This window comes from Vombatus ursinus, unplaced genomic scaffold (genome assembly GCF_900497805.2).
Source record: "Vombatus ursinus unplaced genomic scaffold, bare-nosed wombat genome assembly UNPS02014812.1, whole genome shotgun sequence".
Lineage (NCBI taxonomy): Eukaryota > Metazoa > Chordata > Mammalia > Diprotodontia > Vombatidae > Vombatus > Vombatus ursinus.
In genome coordinates, this window is record NW_020954590.1 from 40,487,853 (window position 1) to 40,503,662 (window position 15,810).

A 15,810-nucleotide genomic window follows, 5' to 3' on the forward strand; every position below is an offset into this window, starting at 1 on the left:
TATTGTTTTAGACCCCCAAAAAACTGTTCTTATTTCTCATAAGCACATCAGTGACATGACAAATATCTATATTGTTGGTTGCTCTGCTGTTGTAATGAGTCTCTGGTGATTGAAGCTAGAAAGGAGAGCTCAGTTCAAGACAACCACACAGAAGTGTCTGGGGCATAAAACTGAGGTATTGTTATTTGATATTAAATGTCAGAAGGGAGCAAAGTTGATGTCCATAAGAGTTTGAGACTACCTAAAACAGATGGAAAATAATTTCCTTCTGACAAGATATACCCAAACTTCAGACCAGGTTAGAGATCTGTTGTCCTAGTGTATCTTACTGATAATATCAGCTAGCATGCATATATGGGCATCTATGTGGCACAGTGGATAGAATGCCATCCTTGGAATTGGGAGGACCTTGAGGTCATATCCAGCCTTGGACACTTACTAGCTGTGTAACCCCGGGCAAGTCACTTAACCCTGTTTGCCTCAGTTTCTTCATCTGTAAAATGAACTGGAGAAGGAAATGACAAACCACTTCCTTTGCCAAGAAAACCCCAAATGGGGTGACAGAGAGTTGGATACAACTGACAAATGACTGAACAACAGCATATAGTACTTCAGTATGCATATAATACTTTAAGTTTTACAAAGCACTTTATATATGTTATCATATTTAATCTTTACAACAGCCCTGTGAGATAGGCGTTATTATTATCCTCATTTTAAGGATAAAGAAACTGAGGCTGTGAGAAGTTAAGTAACTTGCCCAGGTTTGCACAGCTAATGTGTCATAGGCATGGTTTGAACTCAGGTCTTCCTGACTCCAAGTTCAATACCATTCTTTCTGAAGTCTTAAGGTGAAAAAAGTATCTATGCTTCTGTTTTTCTTTTAAGCATATAAACTCACTACTTTATGAAGTTTCATGACTGGATCTACTTTATCAGAAAAAAATATAAGGTCATTAAAATGTCCAGATATGCATCCATAAAAAAATGATCTGGGAAGTGTTGGTATTCTTCTTGTAACAAATTTCTTCAAACCACTCTCTGATTTCTTGAATGGCTTTCTGACATTCTATCTTCTAACAAGGACTGTGAGAGAAGTACAAACATGGGTTTGTCTTGCTGAGGGTGAACGTCACCATTTGAGAAAATCACACTGAAAGATGACCACACAAGAGGGCAAGGGCAGTAAGAGGTGGTTCATGCTGGCAGGTCTACAACCATTGTCCTAGGCCATGACATTTATCAGACTCTTTAGCATTATTTAATAACCACCGGTGGTAGGTCTGTAATTTTTAAGAAGACATTTTCTTTCTCTGTTATGGATGACTGCTATAAAATACCTTGGGGTTTCAAGCCTCATTTATAAGAAAAGTCAGAGGAAGGAAAAAGAAATCAGAGAGAAGGGCCTAGTGCATTAAGTAATTTCAAATTTCATTACTCTTTCCATAGAACAAACAAAAAAATTAAAGCAGGCATTCACTTCACATTTAACTTCTAACACTCTGAGACATTCAAGACCTTCAAATAGCGTCTTAATCACTTGAGCATCCTATGCCTTCGTTAATGACTAGGGGCTATTCTTAAGAGGTCTGTTTTGTGTTTTCCTATAATTTAAGCTAAAAGTACCAAAAGTGATTTCCCAAGTCTGTGAAATGGGCTCTTTTGATGAGTTTGTGCTCACCTCATACTCCTCCTTGAAGCCATATCCTTCTGCACATTTCATCTGGGTGATGTGCTGTAGTAAGTCTGCCACGCGGATGGCTGGGTGAAGCTGTCCTGTCTGGTAGGGCACATCTGCGTTCTCTCGCTTCTTGTAGGTGTGGGACTGGACCACGCTGCTCGTGTCACTGGCCATCGTATGGGTTTCGTCTAGGAAAAGAATGGCACGGAATAAACAAAGACCCATCAACAAACTAAGTTGCAAACACATTGTCTAAGAGACTGGCAATTGTCATCACCCAAATCTATGACTTGCAGTACCCTCTTGCGATGGCTCAGCAAGGAAGAAAAGGAAAATGTCCAGAACTTCTTAATGGTAAGAGCAATACTCATTGGAATGAGGCAAAGAATTTATGCTTTGCAAAGCAGTCCAAACCATATATTGCTTTCCAAATGCTAATTGACAAGGAGAGTTATTAAGTCCCTCAGCCACAGTTTGCTAAATCATACCGAAGTTTCATCCTGAAACTTCATCAAGTCCCCTTGGTATAAAACAGGACTTGTTTCCTTCTAAGATTAGTTGACTCTTCTTTATTACAAAATGAATTCTCTACAGATGGCCTTGTGAGCAAAATAAAAGTGCACAGAATGGTTTATGGTTTTTAAAGCCAGGACTGCAATGAATGTATGAATTTGATACAACATACTGAAAAAAAAACACATACACACAAGAGGAGAGATGACAAGGAGTCATCTGACTGGCCACTTGGCATGCTTTAATCATGGGCCATGTCACATGTGAAATGTTAAATGACCGCATGCAAGCCAACACACAACAGAACCAGCTGGGTTTGTAAAAAAAAATCTATAGGTAATACACACATTCCCACTCCCTCCACACCTTTTCAATGGGGCAGATGGGAAACTTACCATTTATTGGCACTTTTAAGAAGATACATATCAGGAGAAAAAAAAAGAGGAGGAGAAAAAGGAAACAGGGCATAAGCAACAGTAAGTACTACATGAATCATTACAGGTAGTTTCTATTTTGAACTTTTAACTTCACAATTTAGTTTCCTATTCATAAGTAATTTTTTGAGGGCCAACCCTAACTTTCTCCACCAAGTTAGGATGGAGGTGTTTAACAGAAGCCCTTGAGAATAAATGGGAGGTGAAAAAGTTTCCTAATTGCTTCCTATCCCCCAGAACCAAATAATGACTAAATGAATCTTGCTTTCACTTAATACATTTTCTCACTGAAATACCAGGGCCAAGTCTACCAAATTGTGCTACAATTTGGTCCAAAAAGCCTAAAGAGGCCATAGTTTTAACAAAAGAGCACTAATAAAATTAGTTTCGTTAGCTGCAGAAATACTAGTTATTTTAAAAAAACTTTTGTGTGGAGAAAAGTTTTATGATAATAAGATTTTAAGATATTCATTTTCTAAAGGTCAATGTAATACACGAACTACCTATGTTATATAATGAGGATATTTTAATCTTCTCTATAGACTCAAATCATCAAAATACACCACTAAATTAATTTATCTGTTTCTTAAAATATGAACACTAGAACTGGAGCTAATTTTAAGTAAAAAGGATGAAAGCTAATATTTATACATCAAGCATACAAGATCTTTTTTTTAATAAGATTGTTTATTGATGGGAAGTTCAAAGAAAAATCCAGTTCCAATGTACTATTTTTTTAATCCTTATTTGGAATCTAAAGTCTATCTACATTGCAAAGCACCTTGGGATGCATGGCATGAGAGGTGGAAAACGTGTGTAGCTATGTTGCTGTTGCTGAAATGGCACCTGGATCGCTACAAGGTGGCTAAAGACACAAAAGACGAAATAAAAGTGTAGTAAATTGATATTATGATTTTTATTTGGATTCACTAAAATTTGGCTAAATTTACTGAAATTCAATAATTTTTTTCTTATGTCAGAACAGTCACAATTATATTGGAAAATTTTTCCTATCAGGTTTCCTTCCTGTTAACAACTTGGCTTAAAAACTGGGGTATGGGAGCCCCGGTTAGAATGCTAAATCAGCTGGGCTGAGACGCAGCACATTCCTTCCTTGAGATGATAATAAATGAAACACTGCTAATGAGTTTTCCCCTCTGTGCCTCTCTCATTCTCTCAGCTTTGGATTCTTTGGGATGCACATTATTAATATATCTTCTGCTGTGAGCTGACCTTATAAGCTTCTTTTAAATGATTTGGGCCATTCGATGGGAATAAAAACAGCAACCTAACCATTCTCTAATTTCTAGCAGGGCAGGTTATGATGCAAGAGCTGGCCATTCTTGTGCTAAATTCTGCTCAGATTCATGAGTTTTAAACCCTTGTAATTAAAGCTACCCAGTGTACTATGTATGAAATGACCTACCAATATAGAAAGACATAATGGTCTCATTATCACTGTGGGGAGGATCTAAACTTTTAAAAATAAAATCCACCTAAGCACCTAAAATACTAAGATCATGGTTAACAAGTAAATATGTTCCCCAGAAGGAACTATCTGGTTCATGGACCAACGGCTTTAAACTTGAGTACTTAAATTTATATAATTTGTCTATTCAAAAATGTGACTTAAATCTTTATTTTCCTTCCCAGAGGCTGCATGTTATAAAAGAAAGAATACTGGGTTTAGAGTAAGAAGACAGGTTCAAATCCCACCTGCCTCATACTACCTGAGTGACCTTAACCAAGTTACTTAACAGCTTTTGGACTCAGTTTCTTTATCTGTAAAACAGGATGGGATGAGGGGAGAGGGGATTAGAGTAGACAACCTCTTAATCCCTTTCAGCTCTAAATCTTTGCTCTCATGACCCTAACTTGATTATATGCTAATATGTAAAAAAAAAAAGAGAGATATAGGGCTATGTAATAAGACTTGAGGAGCTGGAAGTAGCCCAGACTCCCACCTAGAATCTGAAGTATCAGGATTAAATGATAAATATGCTCTAACATAATTCAGGAAAAAGATACACAGATACATTAAGACATATTAAAGACTGATAATACCAGCAGAATGGATATTTCTATTTTTTCCTCTATATTAGTTTAAAAAATCAAATGCAGAAGGCCTATCAATATGATAGTGTAAATAACTTTAAAAGTGGCCTATGAGAAAACCAAAGATTCTCATTTTGACATTACTAAATACATCCATTATTTTCAAGTTCTGGGAGATACTAGATGAATATTTACTTTATTTGAAGGGATTTTAAAATCCTCTTTCCTATTAAAAAAAAGCCCCAAGGATGCAAAAGTGATAAAATTTGCCATCCATATTATGTTTCCTTGGTTATCATCTTTTTGTGAAAATATATTTTAGCACATGCTGACTTAAAAAAAAAAAACAACTAGCCCTACTTAATTAATCTGGGAATGCTGGCACCTGGGGATGAATAACTCAGGAAATGCCTGGATAATTAAATCATTCTGGGCACGTCAAAAAGTTCTGCTTCCCCACATTTAAAAGAGAAGCTCTTATCACCAACATCACTACTGCCACAAAAAAAAATAATAATAATACAAGGCAAGTCATTTAGGTGTCTGGTTGCTCAAGGGTGAGGGCTGGGAGAGGTGGTTGCTTTGACTAATTCCTATTATGCTTCGTAAGGATTTATATCAACATTACATGATCAGTCTAAAGAAAAACTCCAAAGCACTGTCATTGGTTACTCTGACAGCAATAGATGCTATATGGAATCACCAATATTTATCAGTTCAGTTGAGTTAGTCTTCAACCTGTGTACTTTGATACTACCAAAATTGTCCTTTTTAAGTGATTATTTCACCATACAGAAGACTAAGATATTTTTTAAAAAGTCATTAGGGTTTAATAATTGCAAAGTAGTAACTTTATAAAAAAAGTTCACTACCCTGAAATTCATTTAATAAGCTTGTGATTATCCTATTCTGAAATCTGAATATTTTCTACTTTTTGAAAATTTGTGGCTTAGCCCTCTCTGCTCACTCACAGCTCCTCCAAGGTCAGGATATCTGCCAAAGCGCTGAACGAATGCTACAGCACACAAAGAAATCTCAAATCTCAGCCTGTCAAAAGATTCTGCAGATGTCATTTGCATGCAGATTACATTGTTATGGTAGCTATGATTAACTTGTCCCCCACTCATGTAAGTGCAGAAATGTTGCATTTCTTTGCTTTAGATGTGGCTTTAAAATAAAAGGGAGGAGCCATTAGCCCCCTCCCCACCACAGGAGTTCAGCAGCCCAAATTCTGAGTCTTCTGCCTTTTCCTATGTGGCTGCCCCTGCTTTGTCTTACTTTGGCAACACAGTGGCTCAAGCTCAGACAACACAATAGAAAAAAATTACACTAATACAAAATCATAAAGAGAGAAAAGAGAAGCACAGGAGGAAAAAATTGACAGTTGCAAAGATATAAACCTTTGTAAAAGAGAATTAGAAAGAAGTTACAACAATTGAGGATGGAACTCTGGCTACAATGAATTGTTATATACCTTGATGCCGTTTTTGCTGTGCTCCTTTTCGGTATGGTTAGTAATAGAAAGAGAACACAAGCCATGATACACTCTGGTTACTTATGCGTCTCAAATGCAATAGCAGCTCATGCTTATTTTGTTATCATAGCCAGGTAATGCCATCTCTCTTCACCCTTCTCATATTGAACACATGGGACATTACCCCCCAACCCCAACCCCCTGTGCTGGAAACACTTCATACTTTAAATGCTTTGTGCCCCACAGGGCTAACACCTTATTTCATTTCCAGTGACACCTGACAAATAATAAACCATCTGATTGTAAAGTGCCATCTTGTCATTTCACTGTTCAGAATATCAGCTCCTTTCGAATTTCACTGTGTGACAGACGCATTGGAAAATTGATGATATAGTGAGCCTCACCAAGATCTGGTAGGTGGCCAAATTTTATTTTTCTATATACTTGGTATAATTAGAAAAATGCTATTTTCAAAATTGAAGTCCACAATATAGAGAAATAACTAAAAATAATGATAGACTATTTTCATTTCTATGATTATCATATTGGGCAAAATTCAGCTTTCAGATATCTAACATGGCTAATTTGGGAGATGTTGTATTCTCTCTGTATGCTCAAACCTACGTGTGGCATCTTGGTCTCCTCCAGTAAGGAGTCTCCTTGCGCTGTCTGACTTGAATCTGACAGCAGAAATGTTGGCATTGTCCCCAGCACACATGCAGGCAACCTTCCTTCTTAAGGGAGAATGTTTTAAAAATATTCTTTTCACTTCCCTCCCCCATGTCCTGTGTCCAATCATTGCACCATACAGAATAAAAATGCCAGTCTCTTAGAGAGTGGGCGCTGACTTTCCAAATTATTCCTGCAATAAACTTTGATAAAGGGAAATGTTCTCACCTAAAATTGCAGTTGGCACAAATGGATCTGTCATACATCATAAGCAGGTCAATGCAGAAAAGGTAAAAAGAGAAAGAACAGTAAATGATTGATGAAAAGTTCCCCCATGTCCCCCTAGAAAGCATCTGGTTACAACATGTCAAACATATTATTAAGCTCCTAAAGCACTGCGAATATAGTAATGTGGGCACTGATTGGTTCTGATTGCTAAGGGGTTCTGAAGAGATGAAACAATGAAAAAAAATCAGTTACCTGGGTAATAGGAATTAGGCACTGTGGTACTCAGTGTATTAGTTTTCATTGTAAAAGATGATGGTGAAGATACAGCTGTAAAGAAAAGAAAATCTAGTCATTGACAGCAGAGAGGTCACTGCACTGGAAAATTGGAGGCCACTTGGTGGGGAGGGTGCTCAGGGCTCAATTCTGGTTCAGATCGCTGATGTCAGCAACAACTCAGTGATCTGCCAAAAGTCTGTATAGCAATTATTTGTCACTGTCATTGTACCAAGAAGGACCGGCCTGGTCCCTGGCATGAGAAATTCCTATTTGTCTTTGAAGGCAGGAACCTGTACTTTGGAGGTGGTACCCTATTATCACTTAAAATTTTAATCAAAAACCCGTTTTGATTCAACAAAATCTATCATTTGACTTTTGTCATGACTTTCAGCTTTGCCTGATGTAGTTCTGTTTTCTGATTCACAAAGCTGCTTTTATATTAGGAATAAATATCCATATGTGCTTTTTGAGAAATAGAGAATTTTAAAAGATTCAAAAATTATTTAATAAGAATGTTATTATTTGAAATTGACAAAAATATTGGCCTTAGTTTCCTCAGATGTACAATAGGATAGGAAGGCCTTGGACAAGATATTTCTAAAGTCTTCACTAGCTCTAGCCTTCTGATTTAATTTATAAAATTATGTTGTTTGACTGCCAAATTAGTCATCCTCACTGATTTATTTCTGAGTATCTATCTAAAATCTTTTTTTCCAGGGGCAGCTAGGTGGCGCAGTGCATAGAGCACCGGCCCTGAAGTCAGGAGGACCTGAGTTCAAATGTGGCCTCAGACCAAACACTTGACACGTACTAGCTGTGTGACCTTGGGCAAGTCACTTAACCCCAATTGCCTCATTAAAAAACAAACAAAGAAAGAAAAATAAAATCTTTTTCCCTAATCTTCAAGGAAATGTGATAGAACTACTGTTTTCCTTCACCTTTCTATTCACTTTTAGCAAAATAGTCTTGCCAAGTTTTAATCTGTAATACATATTTTTCACTATGTGATGTACATTTGGAATAATTTAATTTCTTTTTTTTGAATAATTTAATTTCAAGAGGAAGTTTCTTTCTTGGGCTGGTAAATCTATTCATTCACCTCTCTGACACTCAGCTGAATCTCTACTCTTTATGTTAGTTACAGTATGTAAAAATTCCCTCTTTCTTTCTCTCTTTCTCTCTCTCTCTCTCTCTCTCTCTCTCTCTCTCTCTCTCTCTCTCTCTCTCTCTCTCTCTCTCTGCCTTTAGTCCCACACATACACTCCCAGTCTGGAAACACTTCATCAAGTGTTGGCTTGATTGCTGACAACACTATCTCATCCCCTTCTTTGGAGACCTCTCCTTGACACTAGTCTTTCAATGAATCTGCTTTTACCAATAATCCCCGATGATGCAATATCAACTATCTCTCAAACCTAACCCAATACAATCTCCAAATGTATTCTTTTCCATTCAAAACTGTTACTCCCTCTGTAAGAGTACACTTTTGATTTACTTTGAAATATGACTTTTCCTTCCACACTTTTAGTTTCATTCTGGTACATGGATGGGTTAGAATGGTTTCAAGCAATTATATTGGTTCAATATTAAGCACTTAACATACTCTCATAATTGCTCCATTAAATTTATGTCAATGACATGTTTATCTGTCATCTAGCCTGTTAGCTAATGTGGGACAGTGGATAGTATCAAATCGGGCATGAGAGGATCTGGGTACAAATATTGGCTTTTCCATTTTACTTCCTGTGTGACCTTGAGCAAGTCTCTCTCACCTCTATTCAAAACTTTAGTTTTCCCATCTGTAAACTGAAGGAGTGGAACCAGGTCCCTTCCGACTCGAAATCTATGATTGTTATGTTTCTGGCAGGGATTTTCAGTGTTTGGTTTTTAATATGCATTCTTAGCAGAGCACTAATTGTCCTATATTTACATAAGTATTTTACATACATGAACAAACCTGATCCCTAGAACAACCCTGTGCAGTAGAGGGGTAGGTATTTATAGAATTTAATTCACAGGGCTATGTGATCACTCACATATATAAGATCAGAAGATCACTGACACATATAACATAAAGTACAAAGCTCATCATATAAATGTCACCTATTCTTCTGTGTGCATTTTATTCAAACCCATACAGCTAGCTAGTGACTGAGCTGAGAATAGAACTCAGGCCTCTTGGTTCTCACAGTTCAGTGTTCTTTTTCCTACATCATGCTGTTCAACTCATTTCAGAAGCTTGTATGTAAATAAATCTTTGAAATAGATAATTGTTTAACAATATTGTTTCTGAAATAAAGAAGTGTTCTCATGGTAAGAAGAATGAATGAGAAGATCACTGATGAGATTAAAACGTCCATTCCAAAGGCTTTACTTTAAAAGTTTGCTTGCTCATTAAGATGCTCAACTAATATGAAACAAGCCACGGCAACAAGACAGAGGACACCTGTACAGCAACGTAGGTCAGCAATTATTGAGTGATGTTATTTGTTGTATTATTTGAAATATTTATGATGGGGGCTGGTAAATGTTTGTACTATAAAATAAGTATACGTATCTCATCTTTCACAAAAGCAGAACAATTAAAAACATCAGTTCTATTATAGGGCCACTAATCTATAGCTAGAATGGATAATTAGTTCAATCCTCTCATTTTAGAGTTGAGGAAACTGACACATAGAGAGGTAAAGGGACTTGCCCAAGGTCTCACACACGTAGTAAACCTCAGAGGTGGGATTTTAATGCAGGGCCTCAGACTCCAGAGGCAGTCCTCTTCTCACTGTATCATGTAGTCTCACTGTCTTCACTCATGAAAACCTCTCTTTTCTCTCCTTTACATACTGTCTTACCCCTTTCACAATAACTTGCAATAGGCAATATAATCTGCATGGTGTGGAGGGCACATTTCAATCCCTCATAAATTTTTGGTGTTTATTTCTATGTCCTGCAACTTCATTTCTTCTTACCTCTCCTACAAATTAAAGAAGCCCTCCCTGCTTTTGATTTTGCATCGCTACTCCAATTCCCATAGCGCTCCATCACCTACAGATCTTACATACACTCATACTTATGCTGTTTTTAATGTCTTTCATGTAGTGGATACTTTAAAAATGCCTGTTGAGTTAAATTGTGCCTGCAACCTGGTAGTCAACCAAACTCTTTCCCACGCAATTTTCCTCCCCCAGAAACTGCCTTTCTGTTATTGTAAAGACCTTAAGAAAGTACTGTGATAAAGTTTCACCACGAGGGTCAGTCCTAATAGATAGTCTTTGATGTGGCCAATTCACTGTTCAAAGTAATGGGAGGAGAGAAATGAAAGAATATTGTTCTATTTTTACTACTGGTTTTACTGATGGACAGGATGAATAAAGGCCCAAAGGTAGGTCAGCCAAGAAAGCTAATGTAGTTTTCACAGGAATTCTGCTGTGCATGAAAATTTCTAGCTTTCCATAAATACACTCACTTTAAAAAGGTAAATGACAAATTAGAATTCCTGTCCTAGGGTACATCTCCCCTGTTGTTTGAACATCAAAAGCTCTGGAACTTGATGTATGTTCCTACAATTTCAGTGATTTATCCCAAATACATTTATTTGTGAGAATTTTCATCATGAAAAAGGCATTTTGGAAAATCGTCCTATGTGCTTGTAAAGTGAGACCCCAGTAACAATACATTTCATTTTCCCCTGTAAGTAACAAAATGCCAAGTGTAGCTAGGAATATAAAACCTTATTACTAATGCTAGGAAATCCTCCTAAATGTTATTATGTTATCCTTAAAAATATATGTTTGAAAAATAAAATCAAACAATAATAATGAACCCTCCCTGCCCCCAGGAGATTTAAAGTTTATTTCTCTAATAGGCAGAGGAGGTGAAGAAGATAATTTCTATTGTGTCAGGTAAATATATTATATTTCAAAACTCTGGGCACTATCTATACTCTGTGTGTGTGTGTGTATATATAAATATATGTGTGTGTGTGTGTGTGTGTGTGTATACATATGCTCACCTGATGAAATATAGCAGAGAATAATTCATTTTTGTTTTGTAGGTGCTTAATAAATGCTTATGGCTAATTATCTAGAGACACAGAAACTTAGAGTTGGAAGGGACCTTAGACAGTATTTTATGCATGAGGAAAGGAGGTCAAGTCTCTTGTACAAGGTCACCGGGGCTAACAAGTAGTGTTGCCTAGACATGAACCCAGGTCCTTGAATTCAGGTTTCTTGACTCCTATCCCAGCGTTCTTTCAACTAGACCAGGCTGTCTAAGTACTATGAACTGAGGACAAAATCAGGTTGTCTGTGGCATGTTGGGGTATCATTAGTATCATTCACACAACAAACAACCTTCATTAAAGGGGCAGAGTTAACTGTAATGAAATCATCTTAGGCTATCTGGTCCATTGGCACCTAAGAAATATCCACCAGAATTGAGCTCCATCAGGCATTCATGAAGGATGTGTGACCGTGACATATCAAAATGGTTCCTGCATGGCAAGATGAAGTGGAGTTACTGTAGCTAGGGTGAGCAGAAAACTGTATGAAGCAGAATGGTAAATGGTACAATACAAACATGGACTTCTGAGAAACAAGAGCAGGCTGACCCAGTGCACTGTGCCCTCTGGGTGGTGTGGCGTGAACCATACATGTAAGAAAGAAGAGGGCAGTGTATCTTATAGACACTGATTCAGGCCAGGCACACAGAATCATAAAGAACAAAAGAATTTTCAAGGAATGGCTATAGTTGTTGCCCAGGGGACAGATTACATGCATTCTCTGAAGCCTGAGCTTTGTAGCTCTCTTTTGACACACAGAACACCCTCAGGATTGTTACCTTTAAGAACAAAGGAGAGGATCACATATGGACTTATGTTTTCCTTTGTACCCCAAAATGTGAGCATTTTGTTCCACAGCCAGATTTTTTTTAAAGAAATGAATGGATTTATGCTGATTCATTCACCTTTTCTTTGCTAGTTCCCTTTCTGGTCATTAGATGTATTCTCAACATAGCTAGCAAAGATGAGGTTACAATCTGTGGCCACAAAACGTGGGGAAGAAAGCCAACTAGTCTATGTCAGAAATGGACTTGTGCCTCATTAGAACTATGAATTAATAACAGATGCAGAGAAAGATATAGAAATATCATTTTTATGTATTTATTTCTTTGTAGTACAACTAAACCCCGACTAACACAGGAGGGAAGGACAAACAAATTCATTATTTATTATTCAAATAAACAAGCTAATTGTTCCTTATAATTGTGCCAGAATCTGTTGAACAAACAAAGAAAACAATTAACTTGGTACTACCCTGTAGTAAATTTTTCAAATAGGTTTTAACTGTATAATATCCTACACCACATCAGTATAAACAGGATCCGAGTCTTAAAGAAAATAATGAGCAGGTGTCTTCTACAATAAGATCTCTTCTTTATGATAGAAAGGACAAAAAAAAAAACCTCATTGCTATTGCATTGCAATTGCGAGAGAGGCTTCCTTTGGTCTGAAAGTTCTTTACATTAGGGAGACTGTTTTACAACCCTGGGAGATGAGAGTTTCCAGGAGTACTCAACTAAACCACTGAATTAAACAGGTAAGGGGGAATTTTTTGGTGAGTTTTTAAAGCCTTCTTCCTTGATCACAGACCCTCCAAAATGAAAGAGAAATTGTTAGAGCCAACATTTCTGAACTTACATCTCCCATTCAAATTGTGTGTGTCCATGAAAGAAAAAGCCTCATCACAATTGGTTCCTTGCTCAGCATAGCTCTTATCCATTGAATTCACCATCACTGTCATCTCCTGTCGGGTGCTGCTCATTGTCTCCTTCCGCTTCTTGGCCAGTTTCCTTAGAAAACAAAGTTCAAAAATATGGGTAAGTTTCTCTAGGGCAGATTTAATTTATCTTCGCATATTTCATAGTGATTACTAGTACACTGCCTGGCACACAGTAGGCACTTAGACAGTAGTATGCACTCATTGGACGATGCCCCGGTTTTTGCATTCTGAAATTCATCCAAAATGGTTTTCTCTCTATGCCTCATCTTCAAAATTTCATCTCATGTGGGAAAACATGTAAAATGATTGTAAATCTCAAAGTGCTTTGTAATGGCTAGCTATTATTATAATATGCCTCAGAGGCTTTGCACTGGCTGTCTCACATGCCTGGAATTCACTCCCTCATTACCTTGCCTCACAGAGTCCCTCTCTTCCTTTAAATGACAACCCAAGTACCATCTTCTGAATGAATAATTTCTAGATTCCCCTAACCACTACTGCCCTCCCTCCCAAACTACCTTGTCTACTTTGTATATATTTATATTTATCAATTTTGTATTATGTATAATACTATGTACATATATATGTTACATACATTAACAGTATGTAATTGTGGTTTTTACTATTAGAAAGCAAGCTTCTTCTGAGTAGGGACTATTTCATTCATCGTGCTTGTATCCTCAATGCCTTACACAGTATCTAGCACTTAATAAATATATGATTAATTAATAAATGCTAATTGAATACAAAAAAATTGAATATACATCTAAATTTCAAATAGAATGAATGTATGTTTATTGATAAGAGATCAGACTTGAGAAGAAAATAATTCAACAAACACCCAGTTTAACAACTATCTATTAAGTGGCAACTGTAGCAAATAAATCACTTGTAAAGGTGTTAGCATAATGTATGGCACACAGTAAGTACTTAATAAATATTTACTCCCTTCCCTTCCTACCTATGTACAATCCACTGTGCAAGGTACCCCATAATATTATTTATACAAACATATATGTGATATATATATATATATACATATAAAATGAAATTTTATTTTATGTTCTCCATATAGACACACACAGTAAAGGTCAACAGTTTTAAAAACTGAAAAACAAAGCTCCTTTTTAGCATTTAAATACCTGCTGTTTGTAAGACCTAAAAAAAATTGGATTCTGTAACAATTCCAGTTGGCCAGACAGTTGTGACAACAGAACTAATAATATATTCACCAAATCACTCAAATTTGCCCATAGCTATTATGAACTCTAAAAGCCATACCACACCCTATAGGAAAAAATGTAGGGTCTAAAAGTCACACCACAAATCTTATAGAGCAAAATCTGAAGTAGACTAAATTTTCAGTGAAAGTAAATACATGAAACAAAGATTTACAAAACTTGCAACCAAAAAATTACAGGAGAGCAACTATAAGTTTTACTTAGATAATCACAATAACAACTTACACTTTGTTTTTTAGTTTACAGCCGGCTTTTCACATTATCTGAAGACACAGACAGTATGTTCTTCTTAGCACACTACTCCAACTATCAATTAAACAACATTTGACCACTACTGATGATATCCACATAGCTGGCCACCAGATAAATTTCCAAGAGGCTAGGCCACTAACAAAGTGTTCATAGGAGAGGTAAATCACAACTGCTCTGTCCTCAGAAGATAAAAATACAAAAGGTACATTTGGGCTGTGCAATCAGGCATGTCCTCAATTATTTAGAAAAGTTAGCCAAACTCTGGTCACTTGTAAGGCTATCCATGAAGAATTTATAATCAATTCAACTCACCTTAACCTAAATAGACATTCAATAAGAATGTTTTATATGTATTATATTAGGTAAGAAGGAATATGGAAATACATAATAGTTCTAACCCTAAATTGATTTTTGGTAACCGAAACTTACAGAAACACCAATAATTTATATAACATAATATGATAAAAATAACTTTTACACATTTACCAGGTTTAGGTATAAGCTTAGTTTTTAAGCAGCTCAGGGAAAGAAAAAAGATTAAGTAATAAATGAACAAATAGATACATAGGTAGAAAATTACCCTCATGACTATATGAAATCTCAAAAGATTTAATTTTCTAAATTTTATATTTCTTCCATATAAGATATATAGGGAATTGAAACAAATACAGAAGAACACATAAGAACAAGAGCCATTCCCCAAAAGATAAATGGCCAGAGGTTAAGAACAGGAAGTTTTGGGTTTTTTTTTTCAATCCAAGTAAACTATCAGCAACAATATTAAAGGATGCTCCAAATCACTAATAATAAGGGAATTTCAACTTAAAACACCTCTTAGATTTTCCTTCATTGTTGTCAGATTGATAAAAGGGATGTGTGTAGCTGATTTATTAGCGTCAATTTTCCAAAACTAGGCCACAGAACCCTTCTTTATCTTCTTTTCCAATCATCAATAGAAGACAAAGAACCAAATTTGCAGCTTGGATGTTGGTGCCAGGTGTGTAGGGATAGGGAGGCAATATTATGCTTAGTTCTTCAGCTGCAGTTACAAATCACCCATTTTATCTCAGCTTCTACCTCTGGCAGCTCCATGGAAAGTCATTCTTAGACAACTACGGGAACACTCAAGGAGAGAGTAGGCTAAGATTACTGCCTAAACAGTCCCAGCAAAATGGTCAACTTTCTCTTAAATGCTTGCTATTTCTTTTCA

General features: G+C 36.4%; 1 protein-coding gene across 3 annotated transcripts in view; it reads right to left on the reverse strand.

Annotated features, from left to right (window-relative positions):
* Positions 1-15,810, reverse strand: part of LOC114053920 (receptor-type tyrosine-protein phosphatase mu) — a 958,135-nt gene that overhangs the window by 213,788 nt on the left and 728,537 nt on the right. Inside the window, exons 15-19 of one of the 3 annotated variants that reach the window (XM_027877057.1) lie at positions 13,026-13,177; positions 7,307-7,381; positions 7,055-7,081; positions 2,590-2,601; positions 1,682-1,869 (exon numbers count right to left, since the gene is read on the reverse strand). In XM_027877057.1, the coding sequence (XP_027732858.1) occupies positions 1,682-1,869; positions 2,590-2,601; positions 7,055-7,081; positions 7,307-7,381; positions 13,026-13,177 (454 nt within the window). The remainder of the gene's footprint in view (positions 1-1,681; positions 1,870-2,589; positions 2,602-7,054; positions 7,082-7,306; positions 7,382-13,025; positions 13,178-15,810) is intronic. The other 2 variants (XM_027877058.1, XM_027877059.1) reach the window with 2 other exon arrangements.